General features: G+C 45.2%; 1 protein-coding gene and 1 pseudogene across 1 annotated transcript; one reads left to right on the forward strand and one right to left on the reverse strand.

The window, feature by feature from the left end:
- Positions 1–104: 104 nt before the first annotated feature.
- LOC110215393 (large ribosomal subunit protein eL13 pseudogene) lies at positions 105–3,140 on the reverse strand (annotated as a pseudogene).
- A 24-nt stretch (positions 3,141–3,164) lies between these two features.
- LOC110215394 (GSK-3-binding protein FRAT2-like) lies at positions 3,165–5,712 on the forward strand. Its single transcript, XM_078150940.1, is given in 2 exon segments — positions 3,165–3,432; positions 3,434–5,712. Coding segments are annotated over 2 exon segments (846 nt in total). The 5' UTR covers positions 3,165–3,357; the 3' UTR covers positions 4,205–5,712.
- The last annotated feature ends 13,739 nt before the right edge of the window (positions 5,713–19,451 follow it).

Consider the following 19,451-nt stretch of genomic DNA (forward strand, 5'->3'; position numbering starts at 1 on the left):
TCCCTTCTATCGCCCCTCCCCCTTCTCTTATCCCCTTCCCCTTCTATTTTTATGGCAAACCTTTTTGTTTTTTATTTTGTATTATTTTATTGAGAGTGCTCAAAGGCTGTTCACTTTTTCTTCTCCACATCTTGCTCTGCAGCCTCCTTGGCTTGTTTTGCCCAGATTCCAAAGAGACGGGCATAGGCCCGGGCCATTCGAACACTAGCAAATGCCTTGAAATTCTTCTCGTCTTCAGTGATGACTCGAGCTTTTTCTTTCTTGTAGACATTTCTGATGGGCATAACTGGTCCCTAAGTTGGGTTGCCAACTTGAGTTCTTCAGCAGAGCACTCTCCCTTCTTGGGTGCAGATGGTTTCCTTGGGAAGAGGATCCGTTTGGAACAGTATTCTTTCAGCCGCTGCACAGTTGCCTGGAGAGACTCTGTAGACTTATTTCCTCAACGAAGGTCCACAGAGATACCGGTGGTCCGTGCCACTTTTTTATGGATACCAGCCACCCTGAGCTCTTCCAAGCTGAATCCTCTACCAGCAAGTACTTTGTTTGGTGTGGTATCGGACAGTAAGGTACTCTCACAATGGGCGGGATAGGACCAGAGGCAGGGGGAGGAGCAATTCGACGTGCTTTTGCTTGCTGGGCCTTTCGCCTTCTGATCTTCCTGGCTGGCTGGTTAAACCATGTGGCAACTCGTCTTTGCCAGTCTTTGTGGAAATGGGGCTTCAGAATCATGCCATTTCGGCTGGGCGCCGTGGCTGCTCACAGCCCTCCTCACGGGCACGTCAGCCGATCGGAAAGGACTACAGCAAACCTTTTCTGGCTTTTAACCTCACCTTACTCCCAAATCACCTGGTGTCGTGTGTGTGTGTGTGTGTGTGTGTGTGTGTGTGTACACAAATGTTATGTTCACGGTCCATTATAAGATACCTGTGCTCAAAGACCATTTTACTTCTGTCTTTAAGCACAGAGCCTAATCATAACAGGTACTTAACTGAGATAAGATCTGTACAGCCTCAGCACAGGGCTTGTCACCGGGTAGGTGCTTAATAAATACTTATCCCACCTTCTCTCACTTAATTAGTGTTTGTTTAATCAACAATCACTTGGATGAGTGATTTGATTGACTTACTTAAGAATTCAACCCAAGTGCCTTTACTTTGAAAGGTTTTTAAACAAATGACACCTTAAAAGGCTATATTCTTCTGGTACCAAGTCCATGATCGTGATCACCGGGACAGAAAGCCAAAAACAACCTATAGGGATACAGCCTTTAGAGATACCATCAACATTAATGTTCAAAATCAATGAAGCATAAAACTACTTTTTCCTACTTATAGCCTGGAATCATCACAGAATGGGGGAAAAAAATTCTACTGTTTTCACTCTTCCAGAATCCCCAAGATTTCCATTAATTTCCATTCTCTTTGAAATCCTCTAATAAATGCAACCAGAACCACAACAACAAAAAGTAGAATTACCCATTTAGTGGAATGGCTTCCAAGCTTTTATGGGAAATGGGGCACTATATAATGCACTAGGAGATTTACAGCAAACTTGTCATTAGAGTAGAAGAATCAGTCACCCAAACCAGAAGTACCAGGAATGAAGGATGACACACCTCAGTATTTGGGAACCTCTGCTGAGCCTTTAGGAGCGCCCCAAGCAAGGTTTCCTAGCTGCCATCCTAAACACAGAAAACCAAAATAATTCCTCTCCATGGGCAAAACATGAGAGGACACATTCATAACACATTGAGTACCTATTTCCTCAGCTGAATCACTGAAGCAAACCTGGGTGGTATGCATAAATCTATGGAAGGGCCATACATTACCTGATGTCAATGTAGTATCTTTGGACCATCATGGAACTTTAGTGACCTAGTCAAATCTAGCCTTTTCACAAATGAAGAAACTGAGGCCCAAAGACAATAGATAACTTGCCTAAGGTCAAATAGGTAACTGGTAGCAGTGATCGGGCACATAGTAAACATTTAAGAAATGCTTATTGGCTGACTGACTCACTGGTTTACTATCCAGTGACCTAGTGCCTGCACATTCTTCCACTTCCACCCCTAATCTAGTCCTAGCCACCCTTGCTCTCCCTCCCTGTTCCCCAAGTCCTGCTTGTCTCCCACTATCTCTACCCCCAATGCCCAATTCAGGAAACAGACTCCTTTCTTGCTCTGGGACTACTTTAGCTCTGTGGGGTTCGTTTTCCTCAACTGTAAAATAAGAAGTCTGGACTAGATGACCTCTAGCTCCCTTCCAGCTTTGAATCTCTGATCCTATAAAAATCAGAGGGAATGTTTCTAATAATTATCAGATTGTGTCCTCTGCACTTTCACTTTCCCTAACCAATCAGCAAACATTTATTAACCCACTATTATGTGTCAGGCTGAGGGACATAGTCAGGAGGAAGCTAATGACATACGCTGGCACCGTGCCCCTGCCCAAATGCACCTTCGCGTTCCAGAAAATTCTCATTTAATACTATGCAAGGGCCAAGTTGCCTCAGTCGAGGGAGTTTCTTCACCGAGGTATTCCTTATACCAATGAAATCATGGGCCCAGACTCCATCCCCGCGAGCTAGTTAACTAGGGATATACCAAGACAAAAAAGTGAAGGTGGCTGTCCTCAAGGAGCTTATACTCTATAGGGCCGAGACAACACGTGCACATGTAAGTATATAAAAAAGATGTAAACATCCCCTCTCCTAACGTCACATTCTTTCCTCCTTCTCCCTCTGCTCTGCTGGCCTGCTTTTTCTCCTGCCCAGTCTCTTCCAGACTGAATATTAGGCATTTCCCCCATTCTCCATCATTAAACCCATTCACCCTAAACCCAGAGAGAGCTCGACCCACCCCAAGCTAAGAGCTCCTGGGGGAGGGGCAGGGCAAGTCCAACCAGAGCAAACTTGTGGGGGTGGAATGAAAGCGGCGGGTCTGGAGCTGCCCAGGCTAGCGCACGTGAAGTGTCCATATCCCAGGGCCAGGCGGCTGGAGTAAACGGACAGTCCCGCATCCACGCTCGGCGGAGCTCCCGCAGCTTGCCCTCCCGGGATCCTTCCAGGCCGCCCAGCTCGACCATCCCCGCGTCCCCCCGCCCCGCGGCAGTGGTAGCGCCCGAACGCTCCGCGTCACCCATTGTTTACAAATCGAACTGAACCGGCTGAGCTCCAGCTCCCGGAGCTGCGGCGGCGGCGGCGGCAGCGCGCTCGGTAACCCCGCACACAGCCGGCTTGGTCCGAGACTGCGACGCCTTGTCTTCGGGAGCTGTTTCCGGAGCCCGGCCGGGAGCGAGGAGCAGCCCGAGAAGCGGCGGCGGCGGCGGAGCTCCGGAGTCCGGGCTGCGAACCGAGACCATGCCGTGCCGGAGGGAGGAGGAGGACGAGGACGACGAGGCGGCGGCGGCTGGAGAGGAGGAGGAGGACGCCGAGGGAGGGGGAGGGAGAAGAAGAGAGCTTCCTCCTGCTGCAGCAGTCGGTGACTGTCGGGGGCTCGGGGGACGTGGACCGGCTGGTGGCCCAGATCGGGGAGGCGCTGCAGCTGGACGCGGCGCACGGGAGCCGGCCCGCCCCGCGGGGGCCCCTGACGTTCAAGCAGCAGTCGCCGCCGCCGCTGCGACCCCCGGTGCTGCAGCTGCTGCTGCCTCCGGGGCCGGCTCCGGCGGCCCTGCAGCCCTCGGGACCGCTGCAGTGCGCGGGGAACGGGACCCGCGCTGCCCTGTCGTGGGCGAGCGACGTGGGCGCCACCTCGCAGCCTCCGCCGCGGGCGCCGTCGGGTCCCTGCGCCCCAGAGGGGGCCCCGGCCCGCAGCGGCGCCTGCGGTCCGCACGTCTGCAAGCGGGGCTTCCCGCAGCCGCTGCCTGGCCCGTGCCGGCGCGCCTGGCTTCGGGGCGCCGCCGCCTCCCGGCGCCTGCAGCAGCAGCAGCACCAGCACCAGCACCATCAGTACCGGTACCGAGGGCAGCCGGGACTCCGGGCCGGAGAGGATGACCCCCACCAGTTTCTGCAGCAGCTTGTCCTCTCGGGGAACCTCATCAAAGAGGCCGTGCGAAGACTTCGGAGAGCTGTGGCCGTGGTTGCTGGCTCCGTGGCCCCCGCTGCCCCCAGCGCCGGCCCCTCCTGCGTCTTTGCCTCCGGGGGCGGGAGCGACTGGGGCGGGAGGGACTCTATCTCCCTGCAGTCCTCGACGACCAGTCTGCTCTAACTGCAAAACCTGGGGTACAAACCGGCTGAAGGCATCTTGGTCTCCAGCAGCTAGTGAACCCAGCAGGCTAAGGGGCAAGAAGAAGAGAGTCGGCTGATACCCTGGGCCTGCCGCTCCAGAGACTGACATGAACGAACTTGGGGTCCCGGGGAATGGGTGGGGAGGCAGAGAAAAGGGGCCTTCTGCTTAATTGGAGGCAAACAAGGAACCCACAGCTTTAGAGATTGGGGAGGGAAGGAAAAGGGGTATTAGAAAGTTGATGGGGTGGGGTCTGGGTGATTTACCTTGGATATTACGGTAGGCCTCAAGGGGCCTGAGGGCAAATACCCAAATCAGTTTGAGATAAACTAATATGGCAGCTATTACTTTCATTGCCTGGGCCTAATTTTTCCCTCTGAGTCCAGTGATTGGACTAAAAGTATGGGGATCCGATGGGTTCAAAAGAGGGGTTTTTATATGATAACACTTGAAAACTGTTATGTGCGTAATTTTTTTTTTATTTTGGGAAATGCTTAAGGCAAATGGTGCTACAGTTGCATTGGGAAGAAATATTGGATGGAGAATAATTTTGGGGCTGGATGGGTTGAGTGGGACCTATCCCATTTTCTGTTGTGAATGGGCAGTTGGCTTTTCCCAGGGAGGGAATGAGAGCAGAAGACAGGGTGGAATTTACCAAGTGGGGGTGGGAAATAGTTGACGTTAAATGCTCCTTGCAGTCTGAAAAGGCTTTTGAGAATCTGACCTTCCAGTCTATTTCCTTCAAGGTCACTGTTTCCCACAAGCTATGTTGTGACTCTCCTGGCAGGAGAGTAACTGTATCCTGGCTCCTTCGGCTTGTACTCCAAGCGGAGCCCCTGTGTTTTGCAACTGCTGGGTGTCTCCTGAGGACATGCATGCTGTGCCTACTAGTGTGGAGGGGATGGTGAATGCGTGCTCTCAGCACATACTCCTTTTTAGAGCTCCTCCTGCTGTTGGCTACAGCTCTTGGCCAGGGATCAAGATTTCCTAGAAACTGTTAGGAAAAAAGCGCTCGCTTATGTTTCCTTTTCTTCCACTGTGACCCTCCTAGCGTCTCTCCCCTTTCTGTCTAGTTTTCGAGCCCTCCTTTGGGGTTCCTCTATCGGGATGTTTGTATGTGATAGAAAATGAGGGTGGGAGGGTTTAGAGGAAGGACATGCAGACTTCTAATGGCCCCTCCGGAGCCTGTTGTAATAATAGCAGCGATTCCCTTGCCAGAGGTGGCTTAGTTCCTTTTCTCTCTCTGTAGCTGCTTTTCTTTTGTGAGTGAATGAATCCAGTCTAAAAATGTGACCCTCTGAATGGAGGGTTCACCACTGTGAAATAGAATGAGGTGTTGCCCTGTGATTTAAGGTAGCCCAAGAACAGTTGTAAGAGGTTGATTGCTTGACTCATTCAGATATGGTGGTTGAAATACTGGTGGTCCTGATTTATAGGATTTATCTTTTATTGAAATGACTGAATAAATCTGGTTTTTGTGTTTGTTTTCATATCGTGTTGTTTCTGGGGTGGGAAAGTAAACATCTGATACCCTTAACAATGAAAAGATTTGAAATGCATCCCAAGGTGCCTGTTTTAAAAGCTCTTTGGAAGGATGTGTTTATTAAGCAACCTTTGTTTTGGGTTAAAATGGGAAATAAATGAGTATACAAGAGGAAGAGAAGATGAAATAGTCAAATAAAAGATACAGTCTGACTACTTCTCAATCAGCTAGTATTTATTAGTGGCATGCAATGGGCCAGGCACCGTGCTGAGGGCTGGGGATACAAAGAGGGGCCTGTCCTTACATTCACAGTTTAGTCTAATAATGGAGACACCATGCAAACAGCTGTACACACATGGTATATACAGGATAAGTTGGGGGTAATTTCAGAGGAGAGGAAGCATTAAGGGAGGGCCAGGAAAGGTGGGACTTCAACTGAGATGTGAAAGAAAACCAGGGAAGCTAGGTGGCAGAGATGAGGAAAAGCATTCTAGGTATGGGGGCAGCTGTGACTTGAGAAGTGGGGGATCCAGCCAGGAGGCCAGTGTCACTGGATCACAGGTTATGTGGAAGGGTAGGAAGGGATAAGAAGACTGGAAAGGGGGCAGGTGGCACAGTGGGTAGAGCACTGGCCCTGGATTCATTAGGACCTGAGTTCAAATCCAGTCTCGGACACTACACTCGCTAGTTGTGTGGCCCTGGGCAAGTCACTTAATCCTGATTGCCTCAGCAAAAAAGCAAAAAAAGTCAGAAGAAGACTGGAAAAGTAGGAAAGGGCCAGATTATGAAGAGCTCTAACAGCAAGAGGATTTTTTATTTGATCTTGGAGGTAATAGGGAACCACTGGAGCTTTTTGATCATGGGGGGGTAAGATAATATGGTCAGATCTGTGCTTTAGGAATATTTTGTCAGCAGAGTGGAGGATGGATTGGAGTGGTGAGATTTTTGAAGCAGGGAGCTCAGGCAGCTGGCTATTGCAGTAGTCCAAGAATGAGGTAATGAGGGCCTGCCCCAGAGAGAGTTATGGTGTCAGGAGTGAAAGGGGAAGGTGGGGAAAGGGAGGTTATATATGAGAGTAAGGAAGAGGGGAGACTTTGGGGAAAAGATGAGTTCAGTTTTAGACATGTTGAATTTCAGCTGGCTGTGGTACGTCTAGATTGCGATGTCAGCATGGGGAACCTGCAGCCCCTTGAATCCAAATTTCACAGAACGAATCTCCTTAACTAAAGGGACACACTTGAAGACCTAGAGGGCCACATGTGGTCTCAAAGCTGAAGGTTTCCCACTAGATAGCTGGGAGAGCAGATCTGGAAGTCATCTGCATAGAGATAATTGAAACCATGGGAGTTGATGAGTTCATCAAGTGAAATAGAAGAGGGCCCAGGACAGAGCCTTGGGGGACATCCACACTTAGCAGGCTTGACTGAAAACTAAGATCCAGCAAAGGAAACTGTGAAGAAGCAGCAGATAGAAGGAAAACCAGGAGAGAGCAGGGTCCCAAAAACCTAAAAGAGAAGAGGGTGATTGATAGTGTCAGAGGCTGTAGTGAGATTCAGAAGGATTGTTGTCTGTTGTCCTCAAAGAGGACCATGACATCAGGAAGGTGATGCCATGACTTGCAAGTGAATTGGATTTAAGTGAGGGAGGGCTGTACAGAGTCACCGGCCTCTCTTCTTCTTTTTTAAGGCAATTGGGGTTAAGTGGCTTGCCCAGGGTCACACAGCTAATAAGTGTCAAGTGTTTGGTCTGAGGCTGGATTTGAACTCAGGTCCTCCTGACTTCAGGGCTGGTGCTCTATCCACTGTGCCACCTAGCTGCCCCTCTCACTCTCTTCTTCCAGAGCCAATGGCCAGATATAGATCAGGAAGACTGGAGAAGGATAACGATTGAGAAAAAGACCATTAGGTTGTGTAACTAAGAGATCATGACTGACCATGGAGAGGGAACGATTTCAGCTGAGTGATAGGTTCAAAGCCATACTGCAAAGATTAAAGAGAGTGGGAGGAAGACATTCTCAAGTTTAGCCACAAAAGGGAAAGTGAAATAGGATGATAGCTAGTAGGGGTGGACAGAGTGAGTTTTTTGAGAATGGGGGAGATGGGAACATTTTTTGTAGGCAGCAGGGAAGTGCAGTCATTACAATGAAGAATTAGACTATAGGGTCAATAGAGGTGGAAGTCTAATAGGAAATAGGATGATGTGCATGTGGAGGAGTTTGCCTTGACAAGAAGGACTACCTGTCCATGTGTATCGCTGGTGGAAATAGTGGCAGAAGGCATTTAATATGAGGAGGGAAAAAGAAGTGCTTAGTGCTTATTTCAGTGAAATAGGCAAGATTCTTAGTTGAGGGAGTGGGTGTTTTGGGGAGCTTTAGGAGATTTTAGAAGGGATGAAAAAGCTTGGAAAAGCCATGGTTGTGAGTGTGAATCGATTAAAGAGGTGTGAAAGGATTGCTTTGCCACAGTGAGGGCCCGGTTGAGATTCCTTAACATGTAGATCTGGTCAACACACTTTCATGATTTTCTTTAGTTTTTCAGCAGCTCCTAAGTAGGAGCGATGTGCATAGTGGCGGTAATCCAAAGTAGGGTTCGGCAGGGACAAAGTCTTGCATAAAAAGGCAAAGGATTTGAGGACAGTGTAGAGTTGAACTAGTTCACCATGGGGTCAAGATGGGGAAGCAAAGCCAGTGTAACCAATGCAAAGATGATGGCCTGGAAAAGAACTGAGGTGTGGAGGGATTGAGATTGTAATGTAGACAAAGAACAGGATTTGTACTTGCAAGTCAGAGGGAGAAGTGGAGTGACCAAAAATTCTGATCAGATAAAGGAAGTTCAGAGTTCATGAGCATGGCTGTGGAACACTGTGGGTGATCAAGGCATGACTATCTCTGTGTGTAGTTGTGGTGGGATGGAGGAGTAGGTCACAGGGAAATGAGTAAGTTGAAGAATTGGGAGGTTAGGGATTTGAAAGAATGGCAGTATATATATTGAATTTCTTTTGTGTGAATCTGGGAGTGTTAGGGAGGAAAGACTACCTGAGCTAGGTACTCATTGGGGAAGGTAGGAGAGTGTCCTGGAGATCTTTAGACAGTAGTTACCAAAGTCATGGTTGGGTGATAAATATAGATCTTGTGAACCTCAAAGGAGAAATAGAAATTTCTGAGTGTTGGTGACAGAGAGAATCTGGAAATGTCAATGGAGAACAAAGAGTAATCCATTCCCCCACCTCCACCAATGAGTCAGGGGTGAGTGAAAGTGCAAGCTGTGCTGGAAAGGCTAGCCAGCAAATCAGGAAGAAACCAGGTCTCAGTGAGTTCAAGAAGATGAAGGGAGCAAGAATGGAAAAGATTTAAGAAGAAATTGTCACCTATGGAGGAGGTGTTCCAGACAGCACATTGGAAGGGTTGGGTAGCTTTAGAGTGGGAGGTTAGAAGGGACTAGGTTGAGAAAAGACAGGAATAAGGGACTGGACAGTGGGGGATGGAGACTGGGGTTTGAGTAATGGCAGCCATGGATTCAGAATCACTGGGATGGGGTGGGATTATGTAAATGCTGAAGAAAGTTGGGGTAGGTTATTGTCCACAGGAGTGCATCCTCAGGTAGAGTAGTTTCTGAGTGTCAGACAGTTGCATGTGACTGGATAAAGGCAGTGGCGATGGGGGTTAGTGCTTGTGTGTAGAGAGTGCCCAGGTAAGGGCAAGGCAAGCCCTATGGAGCTGTAGGTGGCTGGAGAGGGTACCTTAAAAGCTTCCCTTTGGAATGTCAAGGTGAGGTAAGCCCAATTCTGTCTGAATGACAGTGTTTGAGTGGAAAGACCACTGAGGTGAGATTCATGTGACCTGGTTTCAAGTGCAAATTCTGACAGGAACTAAACAGGGATTGGGGTTAGGGTTAGCAAGGTTACTACCTGGATAAACGACCTTGAGGAGAAGGCGCCTTCCCTTAAAGCTGTCTACCTTGGGGACCTGAACGACTTCCATGGCTTCAATTGTCATTTCAATGCAGTTGCCTCCCAAATCTCTTGTCTCCAGTCTGGATAGTCTTACAACTGCATGCTGCGTAATGACATCTGGGTGTCTTGACATGGGTTCAAATGCAACATGTTCCAACTGAACTCATTTTCTCTAAAACCTGCCCTTCTTCTTACATCTGTATTTTTTTCAGATGTTGCCAAATCCTTGTAGATTCACAAGTACAGTAATAATAGTATTTATTTAGCCCCTGAAGGTTTTAAAATGCTTTACATACTAGGTTGCATTTGATCCTCACAACAATCCTGGGAGGCAGACACTATTATTATGCCCATTTTACAGATGAGGAAAAAGAAGTTAAGTGACTTAACCAGGGTCACACAGGTGGTATTAAGGGTGGGTTTCAAATCCAGTTCTTCTTACTCCACTGTCCACTGTGCCATGGTGCTTCATTCTACTTTTGGTCATCCCGTCTCCCCAGCCCTTGGGACTCCTAATCTCCTCAACCTTACCTGAACACTTGTGCTAGGTTTCAGCTGCCTCGAGTCTCTTCCCTTTCCATATGATGGCAAAATAATCAATGCGTAACTGGGGCTTGGTTACTCCCCTGTTAAAAAAAATATGCCATGGCTTCTTGTTTACCAAATAAAATTTGATTTGGCATTCAAGACCCTACTAAGGTTTATTCCAACCCTCCTTTCGGCTTTAACATATTATAGCTGTTAACATGTACTAAATTCTAGCCATTCCTAGATCTCATTCTGTTCTCTCTGTCCTCTGGGGATTTGTACAAGCGGTCCTAAGTTCTAAAATGGTTTCCTTCACATCTGCCCAGTAAAATCTCCATCCCTTCAAGGAGCTGCCTTATCTCCCCTCGACCCCACACCTGCCCTCACACTTAGTAGCTGTGTGACCCTGGGCAAGTCACTTTTATTTGTAAAATGAGCTGGAGAAGGAAATGGCAAACCACTCCTGTATCTTTGCCAAGAAAACCCTAAATGGGGTCACAAAGAGTCATACAAGACTGAAATGACAACATTTATAATTATTTGCCTTAGCGGCTACTTCCTCCCAGACCGAAACCCCAAACAACATTGAGAACACACTTTCCAATAATTGTCCAAAGAAACCCTCAACGAAATAAACTCCCTGAATTATCAAACAAAATTACTTACTACGGTGACTATGGCTGACAGCACTTATCACTTACCACTTTTGTAGTTATTAGGAATTAATGGAAAAGAAGTGCTCATGCTTGGCTAATTGAGTACCTGCATTATGGTATTTGTCCAAAGGTTGGGTTTTTTTGTTTTTTTTGGGTTTTTTTGGTGAGGCAGTTGGGGTTAAGTGACTTGCCCCAGGTCGTACAGCTAGTAAGTGTTATGTGTCTGAGGCCAGATTTGAACTCAGGTCCTCCTGATTCCAGGGCTGGTGCTCTATCCACTGCCCAACCCAACTGCCCCAGTTTTGTTATCTTTTAGTGTTGTCTGTGGGGCAGTTAGGTGGCTCAGCTCTATCCTGTGGACACCTGGAGTCAGAAAGTGATTTTGTTTCACCAGTTAAGGGAGTGCACTTTGTTGAGGGTTCCTGTGGATGATTATTGGAAAGTATGTTCTCAAAGTTGCTTGGGGTTGGAGTCTGGGAGGAAACTGCTGCTAGGGCACATAGCTATAATTCTTGTTTCAGTCTTCTAAGACTCTTCTGGACCCTATTTGGAGAGTAGTTTGCCATTTCCTTTTCCCAGCTCATTTTACAAATGAGGAAACTGAGGCAAATGAGGTTAAATGACTTGCCCAGAATCACACAGCCAGGAAGTGTGAGGCCATATTTGAACTCAGGAAGATGAGTTTTCTTGACTCCAGGCCCAGCACTCTGTCCACTTCACTACCTAGCTGCCCCTCCCCCAAATAATTATAATACATTAAAATATATCTATAGGTGAGGTCCAGAGTGATATGAGAAATCATTCATAGCATGGAAAAGAGATGGGACAGAGACACTTATTAGTTGTCTTTCCACCTTTCCAGGTGGAATGCTGAATTCATATGCCCCAGGTTGTGGCTGTTTTTTGGGGTTTTTTGGTCATTCTTCAATCATAAGTCATATATTTTGCTGCTAGTTTTTTTGTTACAAATAATGCTGCTGTGAATATTTTTGTATGAATGGGTTGTTTTGTTTTGTTTTGCTTTCATTAATCTCCCAAGTGTAAGATCTCTGGGTGAAAGGGCGTAAGCAATTTAGTAATTTTTCTTGCATAATTCCAAGCTGTTTTTCTCCAGGAGATGGGTCACATTCACGACTACACCAGCAGTGACTTTGGATGCCAGCCTTTCCAGGAAGCTTCCAAGGCTGAATTTGCCCATTTTTGCCAATGTGTTTCTTTTTCGTTCTCGTTTTACCTTGACCTGTTTGATATAGTTTTTGAAATGCTAGCTGGAGCAATGATGCAAGAAGAATAAATTAAGGGAATGAGAAGAAGAAATTAGAGTGTCTCTGTTGATAATATGACAGTATATTTGAAAAAATCTAAAAGACTCAACAACAATTAATCATAATGATAATAGATGGCTTTAGATATTTTGGTATAAAATAAATCCACCAACTTATAATTTTTCCAAAATACTAATAAAAACTCAAACAAATTGATAAAAAAAGGCTTTTTATAATGAAAAATATAAGATGTTAGGATATTTAATGCATTTACTTATGTCTAACTAACAAGTCCCACCTAAGACCAATGTAAAGACAACTATGTAACAATTTAGAGAGAAATAAAGAAAGAATTAAACAATTGGAAAGGTATTCAGTGTACGTGGTTAGGTGGGACCAGTATAGTAACGATGGAAACACTGCGTAAAGTTAGCTTATAAACTGAAGTCAATATCGGTAAATGACTAAAACTAAACTAAGACTGGAACTAAAATGACACAATTTATATGAAGAAACAGATAAGAATATTAAGCAGAATTGTGGAAGGAAGCAAAAGGAGAAGGCCCTGCATTGATGGATTTCTGAGCATACTATAAAATAGTAATTAACAAAATTATTTGGTACTGGATTAAAAAAAAACTAGGCCAACGGATAAAAAGAGACAATGAAAGATTGGGACCTAATGTGTGTAATGGTGGGGAACCTGCAGCCTCGAGGCCACATGTGCAGCCCTTTGACTGAGTCCAAACTTCACAGAACAAATCCCCTTAAATAAAAGAATTTGGTCTGTAAAACTTGAACTCAGTGAAAAGGCCCCACGCAAGGACCTAGAAGGCCACGTGGCCTCGAGGCTGCAGGTTCCCCACCCCTAGATATGATTCCCTTCCCCAATATTTTACGATCTTGGATTTATCAAATATAATGATAATAAATATATAGATACATAAATATAATGATAAAATGATTGATAAATCCAAGATCGTAAAATATTGGGAGAGGGAATCATAACCAGTAAGAACTGTTAGGAAAATTGAAGAAGCAACGTGACAGAAAATAAGAATAGGTCCTCATCTCACCGTGTATCCTATTCCATTCTAATAAGTTAGAAAGTGATTAATAATTGATTATAAAATCATAGTAAATCATAACAAATGCAAAGTTTTATTTGGCTTTTGAAGCCCTCTATACCCTGGCCCCTTCCTACCTTTCTCGGCTTCTTGCACCTTGCCTCCTCTGCCCTACAATACACACACATACTCTGCTATCCAGAATTCCTTGATCTCCTTACTGTTCTCAAATCCAGTACTCTATCTTCTGATGCAAGTTTTCACTTGCTTTCCCTCATACCAAGAATTCCCTTCCAGGGGCAGTGAGGTGGTGCGGTGGATAGAGTGCCAGCCCTGGAGTCAGGAGGACCCGAGTTCAAATCCAGCCTCAGACACTTGACACTTACTAGCTGTGTGACCCGGGGCAAGTCACTTAACCCTGATTGCTTCACCAAAAAGAAAAAAAAAGTTTTCTTCCATCTCATCTCAGCCTCCTTCAAGTCTCAGCTAAAGTCCCACCTTCTGCACCCACCTTTCCTGGCCCCTGAAAACGTCTCCAATGTATCTTGTATAGGTCTTATTTGTATATAGTTGAGAGGAGAGACTTGGCTTTTTGGCTTTCTTTGTATCCTCAGCTCTTAGCATAATTCCTGGTGCATAGAAGGCACTTCATCAATGCTCATTGAATAATACAGTTATCATAATTGTGGAGAAGTGGAAAATCCTTACTCATGTATCCCCCTTGCCTAGCACAATAGCTTGTGCACAGTAATTTATAAAGGTACCAAGATGAGAAATGGAGGGTCATAGTCATCACAATTCTGTGAGGTAAGTACTGCAAGTATTATTATTCCCATTTTACGGATGAGGAAATTAAGGCTGAAAGAGGTTGTGATTTGCCCAGGTAGTATCTAAGGTGTTACTGGAACCCAGGTCTTCATGACTTCAAGTGACGCCACTATGAGGCACCACGCCACATAGATAAGGCAGTAGGTAAACTGACTTTGGAAGGAAGATAAAGATTCTGAGAAGCAAGAAGGAGGATGTAGTGCATTCCAGGCGAATACATAGAAATCCCACTTTGCAGCACCCCTTTGGATTTCTCTGTCTTGCTCCCAGGAACCTTATCATCAGGAACTTCATCATTCTGTAGAATCAAATCACCCTTGGTACTCATACCTCCTCAGTGCCCTCTGTCCCTCTGATTGGAGGGCAGGAGTGATGAGCTCCTTCCCAAACCTTCATTCTCATCTGGCTGCACTCCTTGGACTTTGTGCCCACCTTTCTCCACCTCCTTAGTTTCTTTTTGTGCATTGCTTTCCCCCATTAGATTGTAAGCTCCTTGAGGGCAGGGGCTATTTCCCTTTCTTATTTGTATCTCCAGCACTTAGCACAGGGTTGAATAGATAGTAGGCACTTAATAAATGTTAATGAACTGACTCTTGTATTCAAGGAACAGGTGGAGTACTGTTTACTTGGGATTTAGAATTTGTGAAAAACTCTAAAATGAACTAGTTAGATTGGAGCCAGATTGTGGAGGGCTTCAGTGCCGGACTAAAGAATTTGTATTGTATGGGGAGATGATTTTTGAAAGGAGTGACACAGGCCGACAATGCCCGTGCCTTAGGAAGATGATTTTGGCAGCCATGTGGAGGAGGTATTGGGGTGGGAAGAGGATGGAAGCAGGGACCCCAATTAGAAGGCTATTTCAATGGTCTAGGGTAGAAGTGATAAGGGCATAAACTGGGACTAATGGCTGTGTGGGTAGAGAGAAGGGAATAGATTTGAGACATGAGATTTAGCTACTGATTGTATATAGGGGTTGGGTTGAGAGAGAGAAGGGTCCAGGAATGACTGAGATTAGGGACCTGGATGACTAGGAGAGTGAGGATACCCACAACAGAAATCCGACAGTGTAAATGAAGGGCAGGTTTAGGGAAGATGATAATTATTTCTGGTTTAGATGTATTTTTGAGATAATCTAGGAGATATCTAGGAGGCAGCTAGGTGGCTCAATGAATAGAGCAATGGGCCTGGAGTCAGGAAGATCTGAGTTCAAATCCAGCCGTAGACACTTACTAGCCATGTGACTCTGATCAAGTCAATCCTGTTTGCCTCAGTTTCCTCATATATAAAATGAATTGGAGAAATGGCAAACCACTCCAGTATCTCTGCCAAGAAAACCCCAAATTGGGTCACAAAGAGTCAAAATCAATTGAACAACAACTGAGATATCTAGATGGAGACATTTAGCAGAGGATTGGCAGCTGGGGTTCAGAAAAGAGATTATTGTTGGATGTATAGATTGGGTAGTCATCTGTCATTTATCTATCTGTTACCAGTTATTGTCTGGTAATTGAACCCATGAAGACTAATGAAATCACCAAGGGAGAGACTGTAGAGAGAAAAGAGATGATGTCTTGGGGGTTATCTATACTAAGAAGAAAGGAAATGGTAGCTAAGGAGACTAAGAAGGAGCAGTTAGGCAAGAGGAGAAGCAGAAAGGAGTTTGTCAGGATAGGCAAGGGAGGGGCAGCTAGATGGTGCAGTGGATAGAGCACTACCCCCCCCCCCATTCAGGAAGACCTGAGTTCAAATTTGACCTCAGGCACTTGACACATACTATCTGTGTGACCTTGGGCAAGTCACTTCACCTCATGCCATGCCAAAAAAAAAAAAAGATAGACAAGGGAGGGGTGAGTCTCTGGTAGATAAGGGTGGTTGATGATGCCAAAGACTTCAGAAAGGTCTAGAAAGAAGAGAACTGAGAAAAAAAAAAGACTATGACATTTAGAAGCTAATATCATTGCTGACCTTGGAGAAAGCAGCTTCATTTGGACGGTGGGGTCAAAAGCCAGGATACAAGAGGCTGAGAAATTTATCTAAGATACTGTCCTCTTCTCCATGTGATATGTTCTTGAGATGGGAAGGGAATGATATGTAAACAGTGCTTTAGGGAAATTAAATTTGGCACTCGTTGGAAGCAAGGTGAGCCAGCACCTTCCTAGTTCAGGCTTGATGGGATGAAAGGAGGCACTCCAGTCACTGAACAAAGGGAATTTACTTTGCCATATCAGTGAGGATACAATAACAAGGAGACAATAATAGCCTTCGCTTCTCTGGTCCAGGCAACTTCCTTTCCATCTCGAAATGCATCTGATCAGAAGGTCATCCTCTGGTCATCAGGTTATGCTAGTTCCCTAGGTCTTAGGCACCCACTAAGTCCAAGAGGCACAGATTCCACATGACCGGCACTTTTTAAAGCCTTGGATGAATTGGAAACTATGTCAAGAAAGCCCAGGAAAATCAGGTTCTAGAGGCAGCTTTGTTTGTTTGTTTGTTTTTAGATAAAGCTTCCTTGTGTTGTAGATAGAAGAGAAGAAATTATGTCATAGAAACAGCTGGTCCTATTACAGCAGCATTGGTAGTAGGCTAGGAGTCAAAGATAACTCAGTCATGGGCCTGGAAAAGTAGGATGAATGGGGAGTTTGAGAATTGGGCAATTTGGGAGAGAATGATGATGATGATGATGATGATATGGCTAGGGGGCACCATAGTGCACAGAGCGCTGAGCCTGGAGTCAGGATGACTCATCTTCCTGAGTTCAAATCCAGCCTCAGACACTTCCTAGGAGGCAAGTCCTGTTTTCCTCAGTTTCCTTGTCTGTAAAATGAGCTGGAGAAGGAAATGACAAACCACTCCAGTATCTTTGCCAAGAAAGCTCCAAAAGGGGTCACGAAGGATCGGACAGGCCTGAAAAATGACCAAACAACGATAACAACAATGATAGCTAGTGTTTATATAGTGCTTTGGGATTCACTAGGCCCTTTACACACATTATCTCGTTTAATCCTTACAACAACATTGTAATCTAGATACTTTTATTGCCCTCATTTTATAGATGAGGAAAAACAGCCCCAAAGATTAACCAGGCCCAGGGTTATGCAGCTAGTAAGTATCTGAGATGGGATTCAAACCCTGGGCTTCTAACTCCTGGGTGAATATCCTATCAACCATCTCACACCGATGGCTGTTAAGCTTTTTATATGTATTCATTCGTTTAATAAATGTCCAATACAATGAACATTTCAGTACCTCCCAAGTACTGAGCTCTGTACTAGATTTCTGGGAGGTACAAAGATAAATAAGAAACTGTTCCCTGCCCTGTTGGAATTTATAGTCTAATTAACTTACAGGAACTTCTAAAACATGTCTGCCAGGCTGGAGCGTAGGGGAGAGGTCAGGATTGAAGATGGTGAATGGGAACTTATTATTGGCAGAGGTGAGAGTTGAAGCCGAGATAATGAAGGGGTCAGTCAGAAGGGGAAGGGGTCTAGGGTAAAGGATTGAGCTTCAGGAATGTCCTCAGTTCAAGGATCAGAAGAGGAGGCAGATAAAGGAACATAAGGGTCAGGAAACGTAGGAGGAAGAGAACCAGGAGAATACATTGCTATGAAAGTAGAGGGAGTCCAAAGGTTGAGTAGGTTGGGGGGTGATTGAGTGTATTTTTAATGACCTGTGTAAGTAATGACAAACCCCTTTCTCCTTAACTGACGCAGCCCCTTAACCTACATAGGCTCGGTGGGAATTAGGCATAATACCATGCTTTTCCTTATCACTTTAATTCAACAAACATTTTATTGAGTGCCAGGCCCTGTGCTTCAATTATATGTTATTATAGGCATCCAACTAGTAGTTTATCATCATCAATTAATCATTAATAACTTATGAACACTCCCAATGGGGCTCATACCAGGCACTAGGAGTAGTGTTGGATGGGAGTGGGAAACTGCACAGGTAGAATCCCTATGTTCCTGAGGTTGGAATCTAGGAATGTTTTTGAGGAAAGCATACCATTTCTCACTACCCCAAGGCTGTGGAATCTGATTTCAAAAACAGCTGGGGCAAAAGCCAGGGCAAAGGTAACCAACTGATGAAAGGACTGTGAATTTGTACCTCTCATAAATCAATAAGAGCAAAGAAACACTACTTGGAAGAGCTATAAACAGGGGATTGTGAATTTTACCTGTTGTGAGTCACATCCTCATTGATAAGGGAGCAGAGTTGATAAAGTACTAGGAATCTGGTTTTGGTTTTCATTTGACAACGGGGCAGGGTGCTGACAGAGCTTGTAAACATTGGTTTAGTCCAAAACATTGGAAGAAAGGGAGATAAGACCTTATTTAAAAGAGTCAGCCTTTCAACTCCTGGGTCAAGGGCAGCAGTATCCTCACCTGTTCAACCAGAAGTGTGGATTTGTTGAATTTTAAAGTTCCTTCCAGCTCTGAGGTCCTATGTTCTTTCTGTGGAGCCCTGTTGATTTAATCGTCAGTGAGGTTCCCATGGTTTAGGATTATAATACTGTCCAATTGACATTTCGACTTCAGTATATGAGCACTCTCTTCACTCTGCAGATCTCAACTCTACTATAACTTGGTATGTCAAAGAACTGTAGATTTACAGTTGAAAGGGACATTGAAAGTCATCTCTGCCAATCTCCATATTTAAACTTATTTATTTATTTATTTATTTGTTTTTGTTTTAATTTTTAGGCAATTGGGGTTAAGTGACTTGCCTAGGGTCACACAGCTAGTGGTAAGTGTTACGTATCTGAGGCCGGATTTGAACTCAGGTCCTCCTGACTTCAGGGCCTCCTGACTCCACTGTACCACCTAGCTACCCCCAATCTCCATATTTTAGAGATAAGGAAACCGAGTCCCAGAGAAATCAAATGACTTGTTTGTGGTCACATAGGTAGCCAGTGTGAGAGGCAAAATTTGAACCCAGATCCTGATTCCAAATCCAGCACCTTTTCCACTGTGCTTTGTTGTCTTCAGCCAGAGTTATTAGAGCTGAGAAATGAATCACTACACTGGTTTTCAGCTGCACTGGGTTCAATTTGCAAAACTGGAAAAATCAGAGGTAAAATGTATGCAGTGCATAGGAGGAAATATTATATAATGAAACTAGTTATTAGGGAGATACCCAAGTCCTGTCTCTTGGAGCACAGCCATGTAAAATGGGTAGTCTGTCAGGCTAGTGCTAGCCTTGTCCCCCACTACCAGCCCTTCCCCCAAGCCCATCCATCCTTCATCACCTCCTCCAGAATCTCATTCTCACAATTATCCCCTGCTTTTTGTGCCTCTTTGATATCTATGTCTCTATAGATTCCAGCTCTTCTTCCTTCAGACACGCTTCTATCTTTTTTTAAGCCAGCAACATTTTAAAAAATGTTTTATTGATTCTTTTCCTTTTTACATTAGTCATTTCAAAATATGTCTCTTCCACCCTCTCCTACCA

The sequence above is a fragment of the Phascolarctos cinereus genome, unplaced genomic scaffold (assembly GCF_003287225.1).
Source record: "Phascolarctos cinereus isolate Bilbo 61053 unplaced genomic scaffold, phaCin_HiC Scaffold_3;HRSCAF=262, whole genome shotgun sequence".
Taxonomy (NCBI): Eukaryota; Metazoa; Chordata; class Mammalia; order Diprotodontia; family Phascolarctidae; genus Phascolarctos; species Phascolarctos cinereus.